The following is a 17,576-nucleotide window of genomic DNA, read 5'->3' on the forward strand; positions in this document are numbered from 1 at the left end:
ACAAATGGAAAATTCTTGGGCAGTGCTAGCCCGAGGAGACCGCGTGCCATATATGCATGCCAGGCGCCATGGAGATTGGTTGAGCCATGGTGATGGCGTGAGTACGTATATTTTTACTTCGTATATTAGATTTGTCTCAAGTCAAATATTACAAAATTTGATCAAATTTATATTAAAAAATATCAACATCTACAACAAATATATACTATGAAACTACATTTCATAATGAATCTAACAAGATTGATTTGGCATTGTAATTGTTGATATATTTTTCTATAAGTTTGATCAAAGTTGTAAAATCCACCCAAAAGTACGGCCTAGGAGGAAGGAACCCAACAATTTTCGTACAACTGGACAGCTTCAAAAGGCGCTAGCTATTGGAATGAACGACATGTACAACAACAAACATTGGTCTCTGGCGGTCTGACAATGGCCTAGCTAGGACTAGCCCAGCCTCTTTTGGACGACGCCCTGGACGCAGCCGACGAAGGCGAAGGTGCCGACGGCGAAACAGGCGACGCTGAATGCCTGGAGCGCGACCCACGTCGGCGTCCAGGCCCGGACCCGGCGCTGCACGCAGTACATCTCGACGGGGAGGTAGATGATGAGCGGCCAGAAGATGAGCGCGCCGAGCAGGCCCAGCACCTCGTTGAAGTAGGGGAACACGACGGCCAGCGCGGTGGTGCTCGCCACGTACGCCGTCCGGAAGCACACCCGCTGCAGGTTCAGCCCGTAGCGCGGCAGGCCCGGCACGAGCCTCACGGCGTAGGTCCGGCACACGAACGCGCTCTCCGGGAACCGCGCCGCCAGCCACCTATCCCACACCGTGAATATCTGCTGGCTGAAGAACTGGTAGCCGCCGAGGATGTGGAGCACGATGCAGGCGTTGGCGAAGTCGACGAGCCAGTAGGGCTCGTAGAAGCCGAAGCCGGTGAGCAGGTTCCCCGGCGCGGCGTTGCCGAAGGCGGCGTAGCCGAAGCAGCCCACACAGAGGTAGAAGAAGGTGGTGGCGAGCATCGCGATCACGTTACCCTTCCTCAGCGTCTCCCCCTCCGGCGGCGACGACCGCAGCGTGTCCTGTATCTCCAGCAGCACGATGGAGTACGGGTAGGCGAACGCGATGTCGCCGATGGCCTGGGACACCCGCCAGACCTTCTGCATCGGGGTGTGCATCGGCACGCCGGCGACGCTCCCTCGGATCCCGCCGTCGCCTGAGCAGCAGAGTTTCAGTTTCAGTGTCAGATTCAGACTTCAGAGCATAAAAATCAGGTGATTAACTGAATTATTTCTTTCTAATGTACTGTATATACCTATGGTCTTGGAGAGGCCGAGGCCGAGGCCAATGGTGGAGTAGGTGAAGGACATGACGGCCGCCACGACGGAGAGCCACGCCATGCTGTGGAAGTTGGGGATGAAGGAGAGCACCAGCTGCGCGATGCCGAAGAGCAGCATGAAGAGGTGCTGCTCGCGGTCGTCCGAGGTGCAGCGGGCGGCGCCGCGCCCGTGGTCGTGGTAGCAGTTGGCCTTCTTGATCGCGCTGCCGGCCACCGCGATAGACCCCATCAGCAACGACGAGGAAGGAACGAAGGAACAAAGAGAATCGATGGAGCTCTGGTTTCTGAAGTGTTTACCCGAGGCAGGTGGCGGTAGTGATGGTGTAGGCGACGCCGATCCCGTAGAGGTAGAGGTACTGGAGGGAGCCGCAGACGTAGGTGTGCTTCCTGCCGAGCAGCGCCCGGACGGCGCCCATGTAGGTGTAGTTCCGCCGCGTCTTGTCCCCCTCGGACGACGGCAGGTCCGAGCCACCGGGGGCGGCTGGGGCGGGGGAGCGGTAGCAGTGGGAGAGCAGGACGGCGGAGACGTAGGTGACGGCGGCGAAGCAGACCATGGCGACGGGGCCGGCCACCCAGCCGAGCTGCGCGACGCTCCAGGAGAGCGCCAGCACGCCGGCCCCGATCACGCCGGTGATGATGTGCGCCACGCACGTCCACAGGTTCCCCGTGCGGGCGACGCGGCCGTCATCGTCGAGCACGGGAGCGGCGGGTGCGGCGTCGAGGTCGAGGGGCTGGCCGCCGCGGTGCGACGGCGCCATTGCTGCTGTTGACGGCGTCGATCCGGGGGACTCGGGAGTCCACGCAGGGGAGTCGAGAGTTTGACCAATCTGACGAGATGCGAGGTGATATACTCCTAACCAGCCGGTATACGTACGTGGCGTCACCTGATTGGTCCGTGCTTGGTTCCGAATCGAAATAGCCGGAGCGATAGAGCCGCGTCAGAGTCTTTGGACCTCTTCTCTCTCGCCAACGGCCGGTCATTTTCTTCTTCTGTTTTCTTGTGAAAGATGCGGCCAAGCCCAACAACCGCTCAACGGCCTGTACCAAATGGCCGATACATACCAAGAAAGTACATTTTATACAGTCATGTGCACGTCACATCGTAGAGATTTCTGGGATCATCGGATAAAATTTCCAGTTTTATAGGCGAGATGACGAGACATGGAGCGTGTCCTAGTGTACTAAATATCCACGGTCATATTTGCAAAAAAAATATAAAAAAAAATCCACGGGCATTTTATCGGATTTGTATCTGAACAAAATTACAATGATATTTATACCTTCTTTTTGCGGATGATATTTATATTTCTTACGACATACTAAAACACATATATTGTTAATTAATTACTGAAACACGGACGACGTGTAAAAGAGAACAGAGAGAATAATGAATATACATGGTCTTTCGAGTTTCTACAGGTTTTCATTTGCATCGACGACTTTCTGTCAGCTGCTTCTATTCTACAAGCTCCTGTGTTTCAAAAAGTTTGCTCCCCCGAGGCGGAGGCGTAGAGGTGACATTGAGTTATGCTCACGAGGCACAAGGCTCCGCCGGTGGATGTGGGAGGAAGAGGACTTTGGCACCTCCAAAGATTTGATTGTTTTTTCTTTCTGTATAAATGTGTTGGTAAAGACCCGCAATAGTCAATATGTGGCCTTGGGCACTTTCGCGGAAAGAAAATCCATGGTCATACCGGTCGACATATATAGTTCTACCCCCACAAAAGGACGAAATATCCGTAGTTCAAATGCAAAGGGAGAAAACCAATGTGTATCTCGTAACAACCCCCTGCAACTATGCTTTCCGGCCACGAAAGCTATGGTTTCGCAGGAATCTCATTTAGTAGATGTTTTGGTGCATTTTCAAACCCTTTTCAAGAAAAAAACAACAAGAGTTTAAACAAGTCTGTGTTTGCAGTTAACAAAATCAGAGTGCCTAAATTTTTTTTGCGAGCGTTTTTATCTCTTCATGACAAAAGTTGACCAGCCCAAGCTTATTTGTCAATAAACTTTGAAAAGGCATGTTGCTCCAGTCCAGAGTCCAAGACAGACTCACTGCAGTAGCTGGGAGTTGACTGAACACTGAGCATGGGAAGAAAAATGATCTGGATGGATAGCTGGTGCCGCATTATTATTGCCACTTGATGATGAGTGTTGAGTGGGTGGGTGATCCGGACAAGCTCGATCGGGGAGAAGCTTTGTCTCGTCCGTGTCAAAGCCGGCTTGGTTTGCGCGCAAAACGCCGCGGTCGATCGAGTCGCCGGGCATGGCCCGTCTTCTCGCTCGACAGGGGTCGTCGTTTTCTCTTTCTTTACAGAAGAGAAGAAGTTGAGGGGAGCCCAACCACCACTGCACACTGCACAGGCTGTGGTGATCCTACACTTGTTCCATGGCGTGCACGTCGCGTTCGCGTCACGGGGGTTTCCGCGACCACCCGGGTTAAACAACGCTAGCGAGGGGCTCGCATGTCGCCCGCCGATTTGCCTCGACCCGGACTCAGGATTCAACAAGACTATCGGGTGACAGCGAGCTTTGCCTTTGCCGCACCATTCTTTCTGTGAAAGTGTGAATTAAGTGCTTTTTAAAATAAAAAAACTGAACATCAAACCTAGCTGGCCTAACCGAGTTGATGCATATTTCTGGTTTATTCGATCTATAGTTTTCGGTTCGGTATTTCCATCTAGTTGTTTGGTGTTCAGATGTATCGTCGGTTTTTATCCTACATAAACCGGACTGAGCACTACATTGAAATTGACCTCTGTTTTCTCTAACTTCCCTACTTTGTCTTCCGTCTGAAAAAGACCTCCCTACTTTTGTTGAATCGATTATGAGGTCATCTATTTTGAAACGGAGGGAGTATCAATCACCATAGGAGCGCCATGTTCATGTGTGAATAGGCCCAAACATAGCCCCACAGTCGATTCGATTCATTAGCAGCCTCATAGCCTCCTAGCTGTGCCGCGGCCCACTCCGGCCACGGCAGCCACCCACCCTCCAGCTGATGGCCACTCTGGTCACGGCGGCCACATCCTCTCAGCGTTGAACACCACTCCGGTGCCGGCGCCCACCAAACACCATGTACCATGTCTCTTGCAGATCTCCGTTTCGACAAGGGGCACGAGTTCGAGGAGCACATTTGGAAGCGACTTCATCTTCCTATCAAATTTGAAGCTGGCAAGGGTCTCCATGAGTTCTTCCTCGTGGCAGAATTTACCAGATCCAGAGTCAAGGTTACAGAAGATTTGGTGGGTGCAAATTCTCCTATCCTGCTTTGGTGGAAGAGCATCATTGTTCAAGGCCACCGAAGGTTCAGAACTCTCCCTTCAAATTCTCAATTTCTGTCATTCGATGTGGGTTTTGTGATACACAATGGAGGTAACATTTCCTCGTCTAAATTCAATTTGGGATTTCTTCTTTCGGATCCTGGTGGGGCAAAGCCCAGGATGTGGTACTGCTATGCTGAAGGTACAAGCAACCTTCTCTGGTTTCAGGAAACATGCATATATGCACCTGTGTAACGTACAACAATGCACCTGTGTTTTAGACAACCAGGTGGTGATCAAGGCCTTGAAATACCACTGAAACCAAAACAACCCTAGAAGCCAGAATTACATCCTGATATTAAGCTGCCTTTGAAATGCAAGCACGATGTTGAGAGAAGCCTCGGGGATGGCAGATATTGGCAAAAATACCACATAAAGTAAATTTTAGTACTTGTAAGAGATGATAACTTTATTCATGATAATTAGAGGAAGGTAAATTACACGAGTAACATGATATGTGACTTTTCTTGGAAGGACGAGGTAGAGCAGTAGTAGACATGGTGTACACTAGAAATAAACCGCATTTTGAAGTCAATATGCATGGTAGGATCCTACAGGCTGATAGCGGTTGTATTAGAAAGCATTACTCGAAACCATCTATGCTGCCAATTTCTTCACTGCAATGCAGCGATGCCTGAATTTTCCTTCTCACTTCAAGGTTTGGATATTTGTGTTCTTCTCTGGCAGGACATCATCCCTGTATTATAATAAAACAAAAAAAAAACAAATATTACTACCTCAATTTGAAAAGGATTCACAGCATGCAGTTAGACAGATAAAGGAGGATGTCATTCTCACCGTACGAGTTTCCTCAACTGCTCAATGTGGATTGCAAGTTCTTTCTGCTTACATATTAGTGTCTCTAGGGTCTGAAAGTACGAAGAAAATATCACTCAGCTGATGCTTAGGCTGCAATTTCTTAATTAAGTGTCTTTTCTCACCTCCTTGGTCTGAGCAGCACAGTCTTCAAGTTCTTGTATCTTCCCTGAGATCTGTTCGTTGGCTTGTTTCTGATGAGTATTTCCACTCATCTGATTAGCAACCTGTTCCATACAGATTTACAACAATTAGTAACTGGAGAATTCTCATTTCATGGGGAGTAGTTAGGCTATGAGGCAAAACCACTCATTCGAAAGACATACAAGTAATATCTGCTAATCTGAACTCCCGAAGTGCAACTGTACTACTGGTTCACAGTCAAACCATAGCACAAACCTTTTGAGATTATTTTTTTACTTTCTGTGCTATGTGCTATCAGATGTGCTGTTCCAGTTTTTTAAATGGAAGTATACAAGGACAGAAGCAGAATTTCAGTAACAGTATCAAGACCTGATTATCCTCTAACAACAACATGCCAAGAGTACGTTTCCTACCACACGTGGGATCTACATGTCTTGCTGAAGGCTCCTGCAAATGAAGTGTCAGAAATCCAAAATGCATTCTTTGCAAAGGAAAGGAGGGAGAAAACGAGAGAAGATAGGAGTATGTTTCTTCTATTCTAATATGACACTTGGTGATGAAATGGAGGTGGGAGGGTAAAAACAAGATGAAATGAGTAGATACAATGAAGGTGTGACACTTCTATTTTTCTCCAATAGATGTTTTCTTTTGATGGGGAAGCTCCCTGTGTTATGTCATAATATTTTTTTCCGAAAATCAGCCACTGAAGAAGACAGGAAACCTCAATGGAGAGATGAAGAGGGGGCAATCCAGGAAAGGAAGCTCACAGGTAGGAAATTGTGTTTTTTTTTCTATTATGCAGAATGCCCGTGTGTTGCTATGAAACTAATTTAAGAAAATTAAAGTAATACAGCAAAAATAACCATACGACATATTATGCAAATCCAAGATGGTAGAAATTGTGGAGAGATTGCCCAACCAGTTATGAAGTTACTTTGGTGGAGGAGAGGAGGTGGCATGGCAGAAGGTCCATCGCCGCCACCAACTCAAATATTTGTGGGAGTATAAAGATAAAGATAAAATAGGGCAGTAGATATACTAAATCAAGATTAAAACTTGAACAACCATGAAGTATCTAGTCCATAACACTTGAAATTGAGAAGTATAATACCAACATATGAATGGCCACTGACCAAACAACACTATTGTAGCCTCCTACTGGGCAATCCAAGGATAGGTTTCACTCAGTCAAAGCTAAAGTTGCAAACAACTATACTAACAAAATAGCCTGCTGCCAGTTATAGAAGTCATCTTATTGAAAGATTTCCCATTCTCCAAAAACTTCCTAGGTACAAATATACTACTCCCAACAATTAGTTCAGCTTCCCAGCAAATTTCAAACAAACTTTAAAAGAAGCATCATACCTCACCTTAGAAGCACGGATAATTCCAGCATCAGTCCAAGGTCCTTTATCTTGGAGCAAGCACCCTCCAGTTGCAGAACAAGTACATGTTCCACCCAAAAATTCAGGTAAATTGCTGCAGGAAAGAGCAAACGGTCATTCTCCTAACAATGTAAAAGTAGCTTATAACTTGATGCACTTTACCTTGGTTCAACAGCTTCTAGTACGGTGCTAAGGTAATTGGTCCCCAAAACCTTGCAAGTGGCATGTGAGTAAGCAAAGTATTCAGTAATTCAATCTTTTGTCCAAGAACAATAATTGACACTTACGGAAAGAAAACATGCGCTACCTGAATCTTTTTTAAAGTTCTTGCCTCCATAAATGCTTTTAGTACTTTCCACAATGCTCTAAATCCAGAACCAGCGTTGATTATGTAAAGTTGATGTAATGTCTGTATCATAAATCAAGGCCATATGAATATATTGTTGAAACTATTTTCTGCTGAGATTGGAAGCAAAAAATCTAACTAGTTTTGTTTCCGAACAATAGGATATTAGCCATAACTGCCTCTGTTTTTATGAAGCTCCATAATTTCCCAGCAAGAAATTCCTAGGTGCTAATAAGTGATAGCAGAACTTAATGGACAATAAAATAAAATAGAAACTCATTCCTAACACACTGTCAACTAAACGGATCGTGTACAACTTAGCGTCATTTAGCATGCCATAGAGTCAATTTAGCTCCAAACGTAGAATGCCATAGCCTGCTATTTAAAACTATGTATTAGACATAGCAGGGATGAAGCTATCTATGTCTGAAATATTCTTTAGAAAACTGTACCTTTACGCTCATCATGGTATGGGTTGCCTAAATTTGAATTTCCTACATATCTACAATGGCAAATAGTCTAGCTCTTATTTATTTTTACTCTATATTCTGGCTCTTGTTATCAGATAAGTTCCATATCATCCCCAAACGGAAAACACATGAAAAGGAAGTAAATAGGAGCTCAGGCCTGATGGTACGATTGAAGAGAACAATGCTAGGCTTCTGGCCAAGGGTTATACCCAGAAAGAGGTGAAGATTTCTTCAATACTTACTCGCCTATGGCCAGACTGACCACCATTCGAGTGTTACTCTCATTGGGGGCCTCGCATGGTCTTCTCGTCCATCAGATGGACGTCAGGAAGGAAGGAAATGAGCTCCTAAGCAATGGCATGAGAAGTTTGAGAAAGCTTAACATCTGTCGGTTTTGTTCTTAATGAAGCTGACAAATGTGTATACTGTCGCCATGGGGAGGAGTTATGTTGTGCCTGTATGTTGTACTGATATTTGGAACCAACCTCAAAGTCATTGAGGAGGTTAAGGCTTTTCTATCTCATAACTTTGAGATGAAAGATCTTGGTGTGCTGATGTTATCTTGAACATCAAGTTATTGAGAGATATTGAGGGTGGGATTACACTTCTGTAATTCCACTATGTTGAGAACATTCTGAGTCGCTTTGGTTATTCAGATTACAAATCTTTTCCAACACCATATGGTCCTAGTGTACAGATTCAAAGTTCGAAGGCACAACTATATATCAGTTGAGATACTCAAGTGATTGGTTCACTTATGTACCTAGCTTGCGCTACGACGCCTGACATCGCGTTTGCCGTGAGCAAACAAAGCCGTTTGTTTCCAACAACATGTTATCCAGAAAGCATATAAGAAGATTGAGAGCTGAGACCTATCAAATATTTAAGAAACTCTGGAGTAATGGAGTTGGATTATACCAAGTTGGCTAAGAATCTGGCAGATCCATTCACAAAAGCTTTATCACGTGTTGTGATAGAAAATGCATCGAGGGAGATGAGTATGAGACCCACATGAGTTGCTATGGTGGTAAACCAACCTATGTGATTGGAGATCCCGTGAAGTATGACCTTGGAAAACAAACTACTAGTTAACTGGAGGAGAGTAACTTTACTAACCCACTCTGTTCGAGATGCACTACCCTCACAAATTTTATGGCGGGTTGACTTTCATCTTAATGTGTTCTAAGGCTTGTATAAGCAAGATGCTATCCTACCTAGCAATCTTTGGAAGAACACACCTATATAAGCCCGACTGCTGGTCAGAGTCTATGAGATAGGGTAATCTCTAGTAAGCACATTGGTAGGACTAGGGTTCCTACCGGCTCTACTGCGTAGGTTGTAGGGGCAAAGAGGAAGTGGGCGCGGCGAGGAGCGGGCGCGCCGGCGGCAAGGCGCCATCGCGGCTAGGGTTGAGGGCGGCGGCGGCTAGGTTGCGGCGGCTAGGGTTTCCGGCTCCTCTAGGAGCCGGGCAACAAAAGATAATAATAGTCTTTATTGCTTGCTTCCAAAAGAGTCTTACAATCTATATTTATATCCTAGATAACTTGTAGAAGAATCAATCTTGAGATAACTTGCCTAATCTGAATAAAACTAAGGTAACTTGCGGGCCTAAGCCTGCCTGTTGGGCCTGCGGCGGCCATAGACCTGGCCGGTCATAACATCTCTCCCCGCCTGCGCAAACAGCTCGTCCTCGAGCTGAAAGTCTGGATAGTGTTGACGGAAATCCTCACGCTGCTCCCAAGTCGCCTCTTCCTCCGGAAGGCCCGCCCACTGAATTAGGATGAACCAGACGCCACGACGGAGCTGAGCCTGCAACACCTTTGCTGGCTCTGGAAGAACGCGACCATCGGCGGTTGGAGGAAGCGTCGGAGGAGCCGCCGGTGGCTCGCCACGGAAAGGTTTGAGCAGCCCCACATGGAACACATCGTGGATGCGGGCGCGGGCTGGAAGCTGAAGACGATAGGCCACCTTCCCAATGCGCTCCACGACAGGGAAGGGCCCGGCGTAGCGAGGGCCAAGCTTGCGCTTTGCGCGCGGGTCCAGTGACTGCGTAGAGCGGCGGAGAAGACGCAGCCACACCCAGTCACCTACTGCGAACTCCGCCTCGCGATGATGATCGTCGTAGTAGTGCTTGGCCGTCTGCTGGGCCTGAAGGAGACGCTGACGGACCTCAGCCAGCATCTCATCACGGGTGCGGATAAGGTCACCCACTACTGCTGTCCGAGCCGTCTCCGGGTCGACCGGAAGTATAGGCGGGGGTGGTCGACCATAGACCACCTCAAATGGCGTCGCGCGCAGGGCGGAGTGATAAGAAGTGTTGTAGCAGTACTCCGCCCAAGATAGCCAGTCCACCCAAGCGCGAGGTCGATCACCTGTCACACAACGCAAATACATGGCAATGACCTTGTTAACCACCTCAGACTGACCGTCCGTCTGAGGATGGAACGCCGTACTCAGGCGGAGCTGGACACCCGCCATCCTGAAGAGGTCGCGCCAGACATGGCCCGTGAAGACTGGGTCCCGATCACTGACGATCGACGTCGGGAACCCGTGTAGACGGACTATGCCGTCGAAGAAAGCCCGGGCCACGGATGCCGCTGTGTACGGATGGCCCAACGCGATGAAGTGGGCGTACTTAGAGAAGCGATCGACCACCGTGAGGATGACTGACTTGCCCCCTACCTTGGGAGGGCCCTCGATGAAGTCCAAGGAGATATCCGCCCAAACCTGAGACGGCACCTCCAAGGGCTGAAGGAGCCCCGCCGGTCTCAGGGTCTCTGTCTTGTTGCGCTGGCAAGTCTGACAAGACCGAACCCAGTCGCGGACCAGGGCACGATCGCCAGGGATGTAGAAGTCGGCGCGAAGACGATGGAGGGTTTTCTGCACACCCTCATGGCCCGCCGAGTGAGCGAGCTGCAACACCTGGTGACGGAGATCATCATGCGCCGGAACAAAGATCCGGCGTCCATGCAGGAGCAGTCCGTCAGAGAAGCGCCAGGGCTCCTCCAAGTCGCCGACCACGAGCTGCTGCTGAAGAAGTGCGGCGTCATCGGCCGTCGCAGTGGCGCGTCGAATGTCGGTGAAGAGACCGAACGATGGCCCGGAGCGGATGCACAGGGCCGTCCCGGCGGACGCGTCGGCGGTTGGCGCGAGGTCGGAATCGCGACGGGATAGCGCGTGGGCCACGGTGTTAAGACGGCCCGGCCGATACTCGACGGAGAAGTCGAAGCCGAAGAGCTTGCTGATCCACGGGTGCTGCGGTACGGTCGACAGCCGTTGATCCAGCAAGAACTTCAGGCTGTAGTGGTCCGTGCGAATGTGGAAGGTCCGCCCCCACAAGTATGGCCGCCAATGACGCACGGCCTGGATGAGGCCAATGAGCTCCCGCCCGTAAGCGGCCAACTTAAGATGGCGCGGAGCGAAAGGCCGGCTAAAGAAAGCGAGGGGCCCATCGCCCTGATGAAGTACGGCGCCGAACCCGGCGCCCGAGGCGTCACAGTCCACCACGAACGGACGGTCGAAGTCGGGCATCTGGAGGACGGGGCCCGTCGTGAGGGCCCCCTTGAGGGCCTCGAATGCCGTCGTCGCCTCAGCGTCCCAGGCGAAGGCGTCGCGGCGAAGCAACCGCGTGAGGGGCGCCGCGATGAGTCCGAACTCCCGGATAAATTTCCGGTAGTAGCCAGCGAGTCCGAGGAACCCGCGGAGAGCCCGCGGTGAGTGAGGCGTCGGCCAGGCGGAGACGGCCGCCACCTTATCGGCGTCCATAGCCACTCCGTCGGCCGAGATGACATGGCCGAGGTAGGCGACGGTAGGTGTCCCGAACGAGCACTTTGAGCGCTTAAGGTGGAGGTGGTGCGCCCGAAGCTCGTTGAAGACGATGGCGACGTGCTGGAGATGTTCGGCCCAGGTGGCGCTGTAGATAAGAATGTCATCAAAGAAAACAAGCACAAACCGCCGTAAGTAGGGTCGAAGGACGTCGTTCATCAGGGCTTGGAAAGTCGCCGGGGCGTTGGCGAGGCCGAAAGGCATCACCAAGAACTCGAAGTGGCCATGGTGGGTGCGAAACGCCGTCTTGGCGATGTCGTCCGGATGCATGCGCACCTGATGATAGCCCGACCGAAGATCGAGCTTGGTGAAGAAGCGTGCCCCATGGAGCTCATCCAAGAGCTCGTCGACCACCGGTATAGGGAACTTGTCCTTGAGCGTGAGTGCGTTGAGGGCGCGGTAGTCGATGCAGAAGCGCCATGTGCCGTCGGACTTACGAACGAGAAGCACCGGCGCCGTGAAGGGTGACGTGGAGATCCGGATGATGCCTGCGGCGAGCATCAGGGCACACTGGCGCTCCAACTCATCCTTCTGCAGCTGGGGGTAGCGGTAGGGCCGTACCGCCACCGGAGTGGAGCCTGGTACGAGGTGAATATGATGGTCGTACACCCGGGCAGGCGGAAGACCCCGCGGAGCATCGAAGAGGTCGCTGTGCTGCTCCAGAAGAGAATCCGGCAGGGGGTGCTCAGCCTCCAAGGACGCGGCAGCCAGCTGGAGATGTGGCACGGCAGCCGCGGCGCCCCCAATGCCCTCCCACCGGATGCGGCGGCCCTGCCGCCAGAATGTCATCATGAGTGCGTCGAAATCCCATAGGATGGGGCCGAGGGTCCGGAGAAAGTCCACCCCGAGGATGAAGTCGAAGCAGCCGAGATCGATCCCTGCACAAGTGATGGAAAAGTGTTCGCCGCCGATGGAGATGGGAACGTCGCGGGCTAGCCCATGGCACCAGAGGCGATCACCGTTCGCCACTGTGATCCGCAGGCGCTCCCCGCCCGTCGTCGGGAGGGCTAGCCGACGCATGGTCGATTCGGGCAGAAAGTTGTGTGTGGAGCCCGTATCTAGCAGGGCCACCAGGCGCTCGCCATGGATCGTCACCGGCAGCAGCATGGTCTGCTCGCCCCGGATGCCGGCCAGGGCGTGAAGGGAGACGACGCACGCCGTCGCTGCGGAATCCGTGGCCGCGTCCTCGGGCGCCGCAGGCGGATGTAACGGGTCGGGCGAGTCGTTCTCCTCGGTGTAGTCGACCATCTCTAAATAAAAGAGGCGGGGGCAGACATGGGTCGGCGTATAGGGCTCATCGCAGTTGAAGCAGAGACCCTGACGGCGACGCTCCTGCTGCTCGGCCGGTGACAGCCGACGGAAGGGCCGTGTGGCAGCCGGGGATGTGGCCGTCGCGGATGGGAGAGGCCGACCCGGAGCTGAGGAAGTCGGTGCTGGCCGACTGGGCTGGCGGCCACTCCGTCCGAGTGGCGGCTGTAGTGCCTGGGCCCGCTGCTCGAAGGCCCGGGCGTAGTACATGGCCGTCTGGAGATCGGGGGGATCCCGGAGCTCGACGTCCACGCGGATATGGTCCGGCAGACCGCCCACAAAGAGCTCGGCGCGCTGGGTCGCGGAGACGCCCGGCGCGTGGCATGCCAGGACCTGGAAGCGATCGGCGTAGTCCTGCACCGTAGATGTGAATGGTAAACGGCCGAGGGCCGCCAGTCGGCTCCCGCGGGTAGGAGGCCCAAAACGGAGAAGATAGAGCTCCCGGAAGCGCTCCCACGGTGGCATGCCGCCCTCGTCCTGCTCGAGGGCGTAGTACCAGGTCTGTGCTGCGCCTCGAAGATGATAGGACGCGAGCCAGGTACGATCTGAAGCGAGCGTCCGCTGCCCTCGAAAGAACTGTTCGCACTGGTTAAGCCAGTTGAGGGGGTCCTCCGTGCCCTCGTAGGTGGCGAAGTCGAGTTTGGCGAACCGCGGCGGTGTCTGCTGCGGCCCGCCGTGCTGAGCAGGCGCGGGGGCTCGGAAGAGTGAAGCCGGAGGTGCATGATCGGAGTAGTCCGGGTACTGGCCGGCGGGGCCGGATGGCCCGCCGAACTGCGGAAACAGAGTCGGCTCAACCGGGGTTGTGGTGTAGACCGGTGAAGGCGAAGACCCCGCCGCCCATGCTGGCAGGGGGGACGGGGACGGGGGAAACCGGACCTGATGGATCGATAACCCGGTAGTCGAGGCCGCGCCCGAGGTGGTCCCGGCTGATGAGGGCGCGGAGAACGGCGGTGGACGCAGGCCCTGGGACGCCGTCGGCGGCGGCTGCTGGGCCGGCCATGCGGGGAACGGCGTCTGCTGAACCGGCCAGACGGTGGGCGGCGGCTGCTGCAGCCAGGAGGCGGCCGACGGCAAAGGCCAGAGGGGCGCCGCGGCCGCGCCCTGGTACGGTCCTGGTGGTGGCGCGAAGGGGCTCGCCCCGCCCACGTATTGCGGCTGCTGCTGTAGGAGAAGACCAGGGGCGGCGATCGGGGCCGATGGCGGTTGAGCATAGGCCCCGGCCCCATATTGCTGGTGGAGCTGAAGCCCGTGGACGGCGGTGACGAGGTGATGTAGCGTGGCGGCGAGTTGCTCCGGAGACAAGGCGGCCAGCGGTGGTGGTGGAGATGCGCCCGGAGACGCCGGTGCAGGTGGTGCCGAGGAGGAGACGGGACACGCCAGCGAGGTCCCGGCGGATGCGGTCGGCGCGGTGATGCTTGGCGCCGTCGTCATGGGCGCGGTGGTGCCGACGGGCAGCGGCGGCGGTGATGGCGGCATCGACATGATCGCAACGTGGTCTCTGAATACCAAATTGGTAGGACTAGGGTTCCTACCGGCTCTACTGCGTAGGTTGTAGGGGCAAAGAGGAAGTGGGCGCGGCGAGGAGCGGGCGCGCCGGCGGCAGGGCGTCGTCGCGGCTAGGGTTGAGGGCGGCGGCGGCTAGGTTGCGGCGGCTAGGGTTTCCGGCTCCTCTAGGAGCCGGGCAACAAAAGATAATAATAGTCTTTATTGCTTGCATCCAAAAGAGTCTTACAATCTATATTTATATCCTAGATAACTTGTAGAAGAATCAATCCTGAGATAACTTGCCTAATCTGAATAAAACTAAGGTAACTTGCGGGCCTAAGCCTGCCTGTTGGGCCTGCGGCGGCCATAGACCTGGCCGGTCATAACACACATGAATAGGCCCGGAGTGTGACTAATATGCTCCACATGCAGGGTTAGCCTTCAGTAGCCTAGTACCAGTAAGACAATTGGTGAAACTTCTTTAGGCCAAACTGACATTTCAAAGCATGGTCTGGTATATCAAAACAGTGTTTGAAACAGAGGACAACACAATGGGCCTCCAAGATCTGGTGGGGGATTGTTGAATTATAGATGGGCTTTAGGGCTTTAGGCCAATACAAACAATAATTCCTGCAAAATCTCAAAGGCTCATGTGGGTTGCCATGACATGGTGGGAAGTTTAGTACCACCCCGGTCTTGGAGGAGAGTTGAGACGAACATATAAGGGATTATCTTCTGAATAGGAAAGAGTCCAGTTAAATTAGATACTGTTGGCTCAATAGGAAAGAGTCCAGTTAAATTAGCAAGAGTCCAATTGAATAAGAAGGTAGACTTATGAAACGGTCTTGAGTTCGAAACTTTGAATCAAGCTTTTAGATCAAGCAAAGAAATCCCAAAGCCTAAGAGATTACTTCCACATTAGGAACAACCCCTGATGCGGCTATTGAGGGTGAGTGCCTGATCCCTGGTCTTCAGACCATTATCTTATCCAAGCTATTATAGATCAAGGTCCACAACAAAACAAATTTTTAGATAAATGATTTTAAACTTCGGGATTCTAGTCTTCTGGGGAACATAGTCAAGGGTCTAACATAGACATTTTCTAACTAGATTAGCTTACCTCTGGATAGTAATTGCTGTCAATCTTCTGAATTTCAATGAACATCTCTCGTGCAGCTTTTGAAAAATTGTTCATGCCCTGAAATAACAGGAGTATCCAAATGAATAGTTAGGTACATATTAAAATAGCCTAATCATGTGCTAGTGCGAGTGCTAAAAACTAATAGCTTAGACATATGATAGTTTATGAATGTACATTGCTATTGCAGCCACAAATTCCTAATATAAATACTACTTGACAGAGGAACGGCCTTAAGAATGAACCAAGTTACATGACAACAAAAACAAATTGAGTACCTGCTTCCAAGACAAAAGCTTGGCCTCAGTATCAGGCAATGAAGAAATGATCAAACAGCTATGCAACTACCCTCTTCAATGAAACAATGGAATTAATGTATAGCACTGATTAGAAGATTTCACAGACAGCAACGCACCAATCCTTTCACATCTAATATGGCTGTTGTAGACGATATGTGCTTCTTTGCGGCAAGAGAACATGCAGGATATCTCAAAGATAAAGTTTTCTCCTGTTCTGATATATGATATTTTATATATCGATCAATACTAGTCACTTGCATGAGCTTACTGAGATCCACTGAGCCAATCCGTTCAATGTATAGTGGCCTTCCAAATCTGTCAACTCCATGAAATCCATGAGGGTAGCATCGTTTTAATGCGTCAAATTCCTCAAATTTAAAATCCTGTAACATAGAAACACCATTTCCCCTTAATATTTCAACCAGATAACACTGATACTGTGGAACTACAAATGTAGAAGGATACAAGACAATTACGAGACTCTTTGGACAAATTACAAACAGGGGTATTTACAAATGACAGCCATGGCATACCTTTGCAATGGTATCAACAGCACAATCCTCACGCCATTTCAGCATGTTCAAGAACATCTCTTTTGCCTTTATTATGTTGAATCCTCGCATTCTCAGAAAGCTACATGATTAAGATTCAATCAGATCAAGTCCAACTTCAATACAAAATAAGAGTACGTCAGACCTCCTAACTGTTGAGGTGTAAAATATCTCCCATTATTTAGATGGATAATTTTGGTGATGTAACCGTGTATAAAAGTATACAACATAGTTTCTGGATAATGGATAAAACTTAGATACCGTAGTAAGACATGATGGTCATCAAACTTCTCTGGGAGCTGGTTGCTCGCAAGAAGTGACTCCCTCAAGGTTTGCACAGACTGCTCTTCCTTCTGGTCATGAATACCATTGGCAATACTCTGAGAAATTTTGATCTTGCTATTCCTTCTAAGTAATTGCTCAATAGATCTGAAGCTCATCTTTGATATGGAGCTGTTTTAGTTATCCACTTGCAGGATGTGCCAGTAAGCTTCAAGTGGAAATTTGGTAAATGGCGCTGTGGTATTGAACCCTTTGTAAAAAGAAGGCAGGCCATTAGAAGCAGGTTTTTCTTTTATTTGACCCAACAATGCAGGCAAGCATACACAAAGCAGAGAGTTTTAACTGTGCAAGTCCATGGGGAAACAATATGCTAGTTATGGTCATTAGTATTCTGTGTTACGGTTCTTTTTCCTGTAATACCATCAAAATCCCAACTTAAATTTTAGAGTTCAATTGTTTTATAAGTTAAGAAAAGTGGCATATTTAAGACCACCCATCCTATATAGCATAATATACTATCGTGAATTCCTGGCATCACCAAGAAAAGAAGATGAGGAAGGTATTCAATTGACAATCATGTGATTTATTTTCTGTTCATGGATGATGCTTTCCTTTTGCACAATATTAATCTGGTCCACATAGAAGATGGAAGAAACTCAAGTATTCCACTTCTGCACGGTCCAACTGGTGAACCAGTGCAGCTACAATTTAAAGCGGCACCGCAAGAATTAATAAAGAGAAAATGAAATAGTTTTTTTTTTGAAGGTCACCGGGGGAGGGCAAAGCCCTCCACCTGAATTGTATTCATTTTTGCCTATAGACTTTGCAGCCTAATACAAGATAGGGTTCAAGTGAACCAGAAGAACAGGG

The 17,576-nt window shown here is 50.6% G+C and overlaps 2 protein-coding genes and 1 long non-coding RNA gene across 6 annotated transcripts in view; 1 reads left to right on the forward strand and 2 right to left on the reverse strand.

The window, feature by feature from the left end:
* Positions 1–226: 226 nt before the first annotated feature.
* LOC119365975 (probable amino acid permease 7) lies at positions 227–2,154 on the reverse strand. Its single transcript, XM_037631633.1, has 3 exons — positions 1,632–2,154; positions 1,311–1,537; positions 227–1,211 (listed from the first exon to the last, which is right to left on the reverse strand). Exons 1-3 carry the CDS (start codon positions 2,090–2,092, stop codon positions 445–447), a joined length of 1,455 nt encoding a protein of 484 aa, XP_037487530.1. The 5' UTR covers positions 2,093–2,154; the 3' UTR covers positions 227–444.
* Positions 2,155–4,304: 2,150 nt separating this feature from the next.
* On the forward strand, positions 4,305–8,448 carry LOC119365977. Of its 2 annotated transcripts, XR_005175840.1 has the most exons (4): positions 4,305–4,641; positions 5,916–6,227; positions 6,318–6,386; positions 7,914–8,448. It is a non-coding gene; the product is annotated as an uncharacterized LOC119365977 (long non-coding RNA). The 2 variants fall into 2 exon arrangements; XR_005175841.1 differs by lacking the exon at positions 4,305–4,641 and having other exon boundaries at positions 5,600–6,227.
* The window catches only part of LOC119365976 (phosphatidylinositol/phosphatidylcholine transfer protein SFH11-like), a 13,480-nt gene continuing 960 nt past the window's right edge, over positions 5,057–17,576 (reverse strand). The window contains exons 2-12 of one of the 3 annotated variants that reach the window (XM_037631634.1): positions 16,686–16,956; positions 16,407–16,506; positions 15,990–16,256; positions 15,557–15,634; positions 7,310–7,411; positions 7,165–7,214; positions 6,988–7,096; positions 5,987–6,064; positions 5,599–5,700; positions 5,456–5,526; positions 5,057–5,354 (exon numbers count right to left, since the gene is read on the reverse strand). In XM_037631634.1, the coding sequence (XP_037487531.1) occupies positions 5,306–5,354; positions 5,456–5,526; positions 5,599–5,700; positions 5,987–6,064; positions 6,988–7,096; positions 7,165–7,214; positions 7,310–7,411; positions 15,557–15,634; positions 15,990–16,256; positions 16,407–16,506; positions 16,686–16,864 (1,185 nt within the window). In that variant the 5' untranslated portion in view covers positions 16,865–16,956 and the 3' untranslated portion in view covers positions 5,057–5,305. Of the gene's footprint in view, positions 5,355–5,455; positions 5,527–5,598; positions 5,701–5,986; positions 6,065–6,987; positions 7,097–7,164; positions 7,215–7,309; positions 7,412–15,556; positions 15,635–15,989; positions 16,257–16,406; positions 16,507–16,685; positions 17,019–17,576 lie in introns of those variants that run through there. The other 2 variants (XM_037631635.1, XM_037631637.1) reach the window with 2 other exon arrangements.

The sequence above is a fragment of the Triticum dicoccoides genome, chromosome 2B (assembly GCF_002162155.2).
Source record: "Triticum dicoccoides isolate Atlit2015 ecotype Zavitan chromosome 2B, WEW_v2.0, whole genome shotgun sequence".
NCBI classification, from domain to species: domain Eukaryota; kingdom Viridiplantae; phylum Streptophyta; class Magnoliopsida; order Poales; family Poaceae; genus Triticum; species Triticum dicoccoides.

Bases quoted from the DNA above. Each gene is read 5' to 3' on its own strand.
- LOC119365975 (XM_037631633.1), bottom strand. From the start codon at position 2,092: ATGGCGCCGTCGCACCGCGGCGGCCAGCCCCTCGACCTCGACGCCGCA. The intron at 1,538-1,631 runs GTAAACACTTCA...GGTGGCCGGCAG, and splicing joins ACTACCGCCACCTGCCTCGG to CGCGATCAAGAAGGCCAACT. The intron at 1,212-1,310 runs GTATATACAGTA...TCTGCTGCTCAG, and splicing joins CGGCCTCTCCAAGACCATAG to GCGACGGCGGGATCCGAGGG.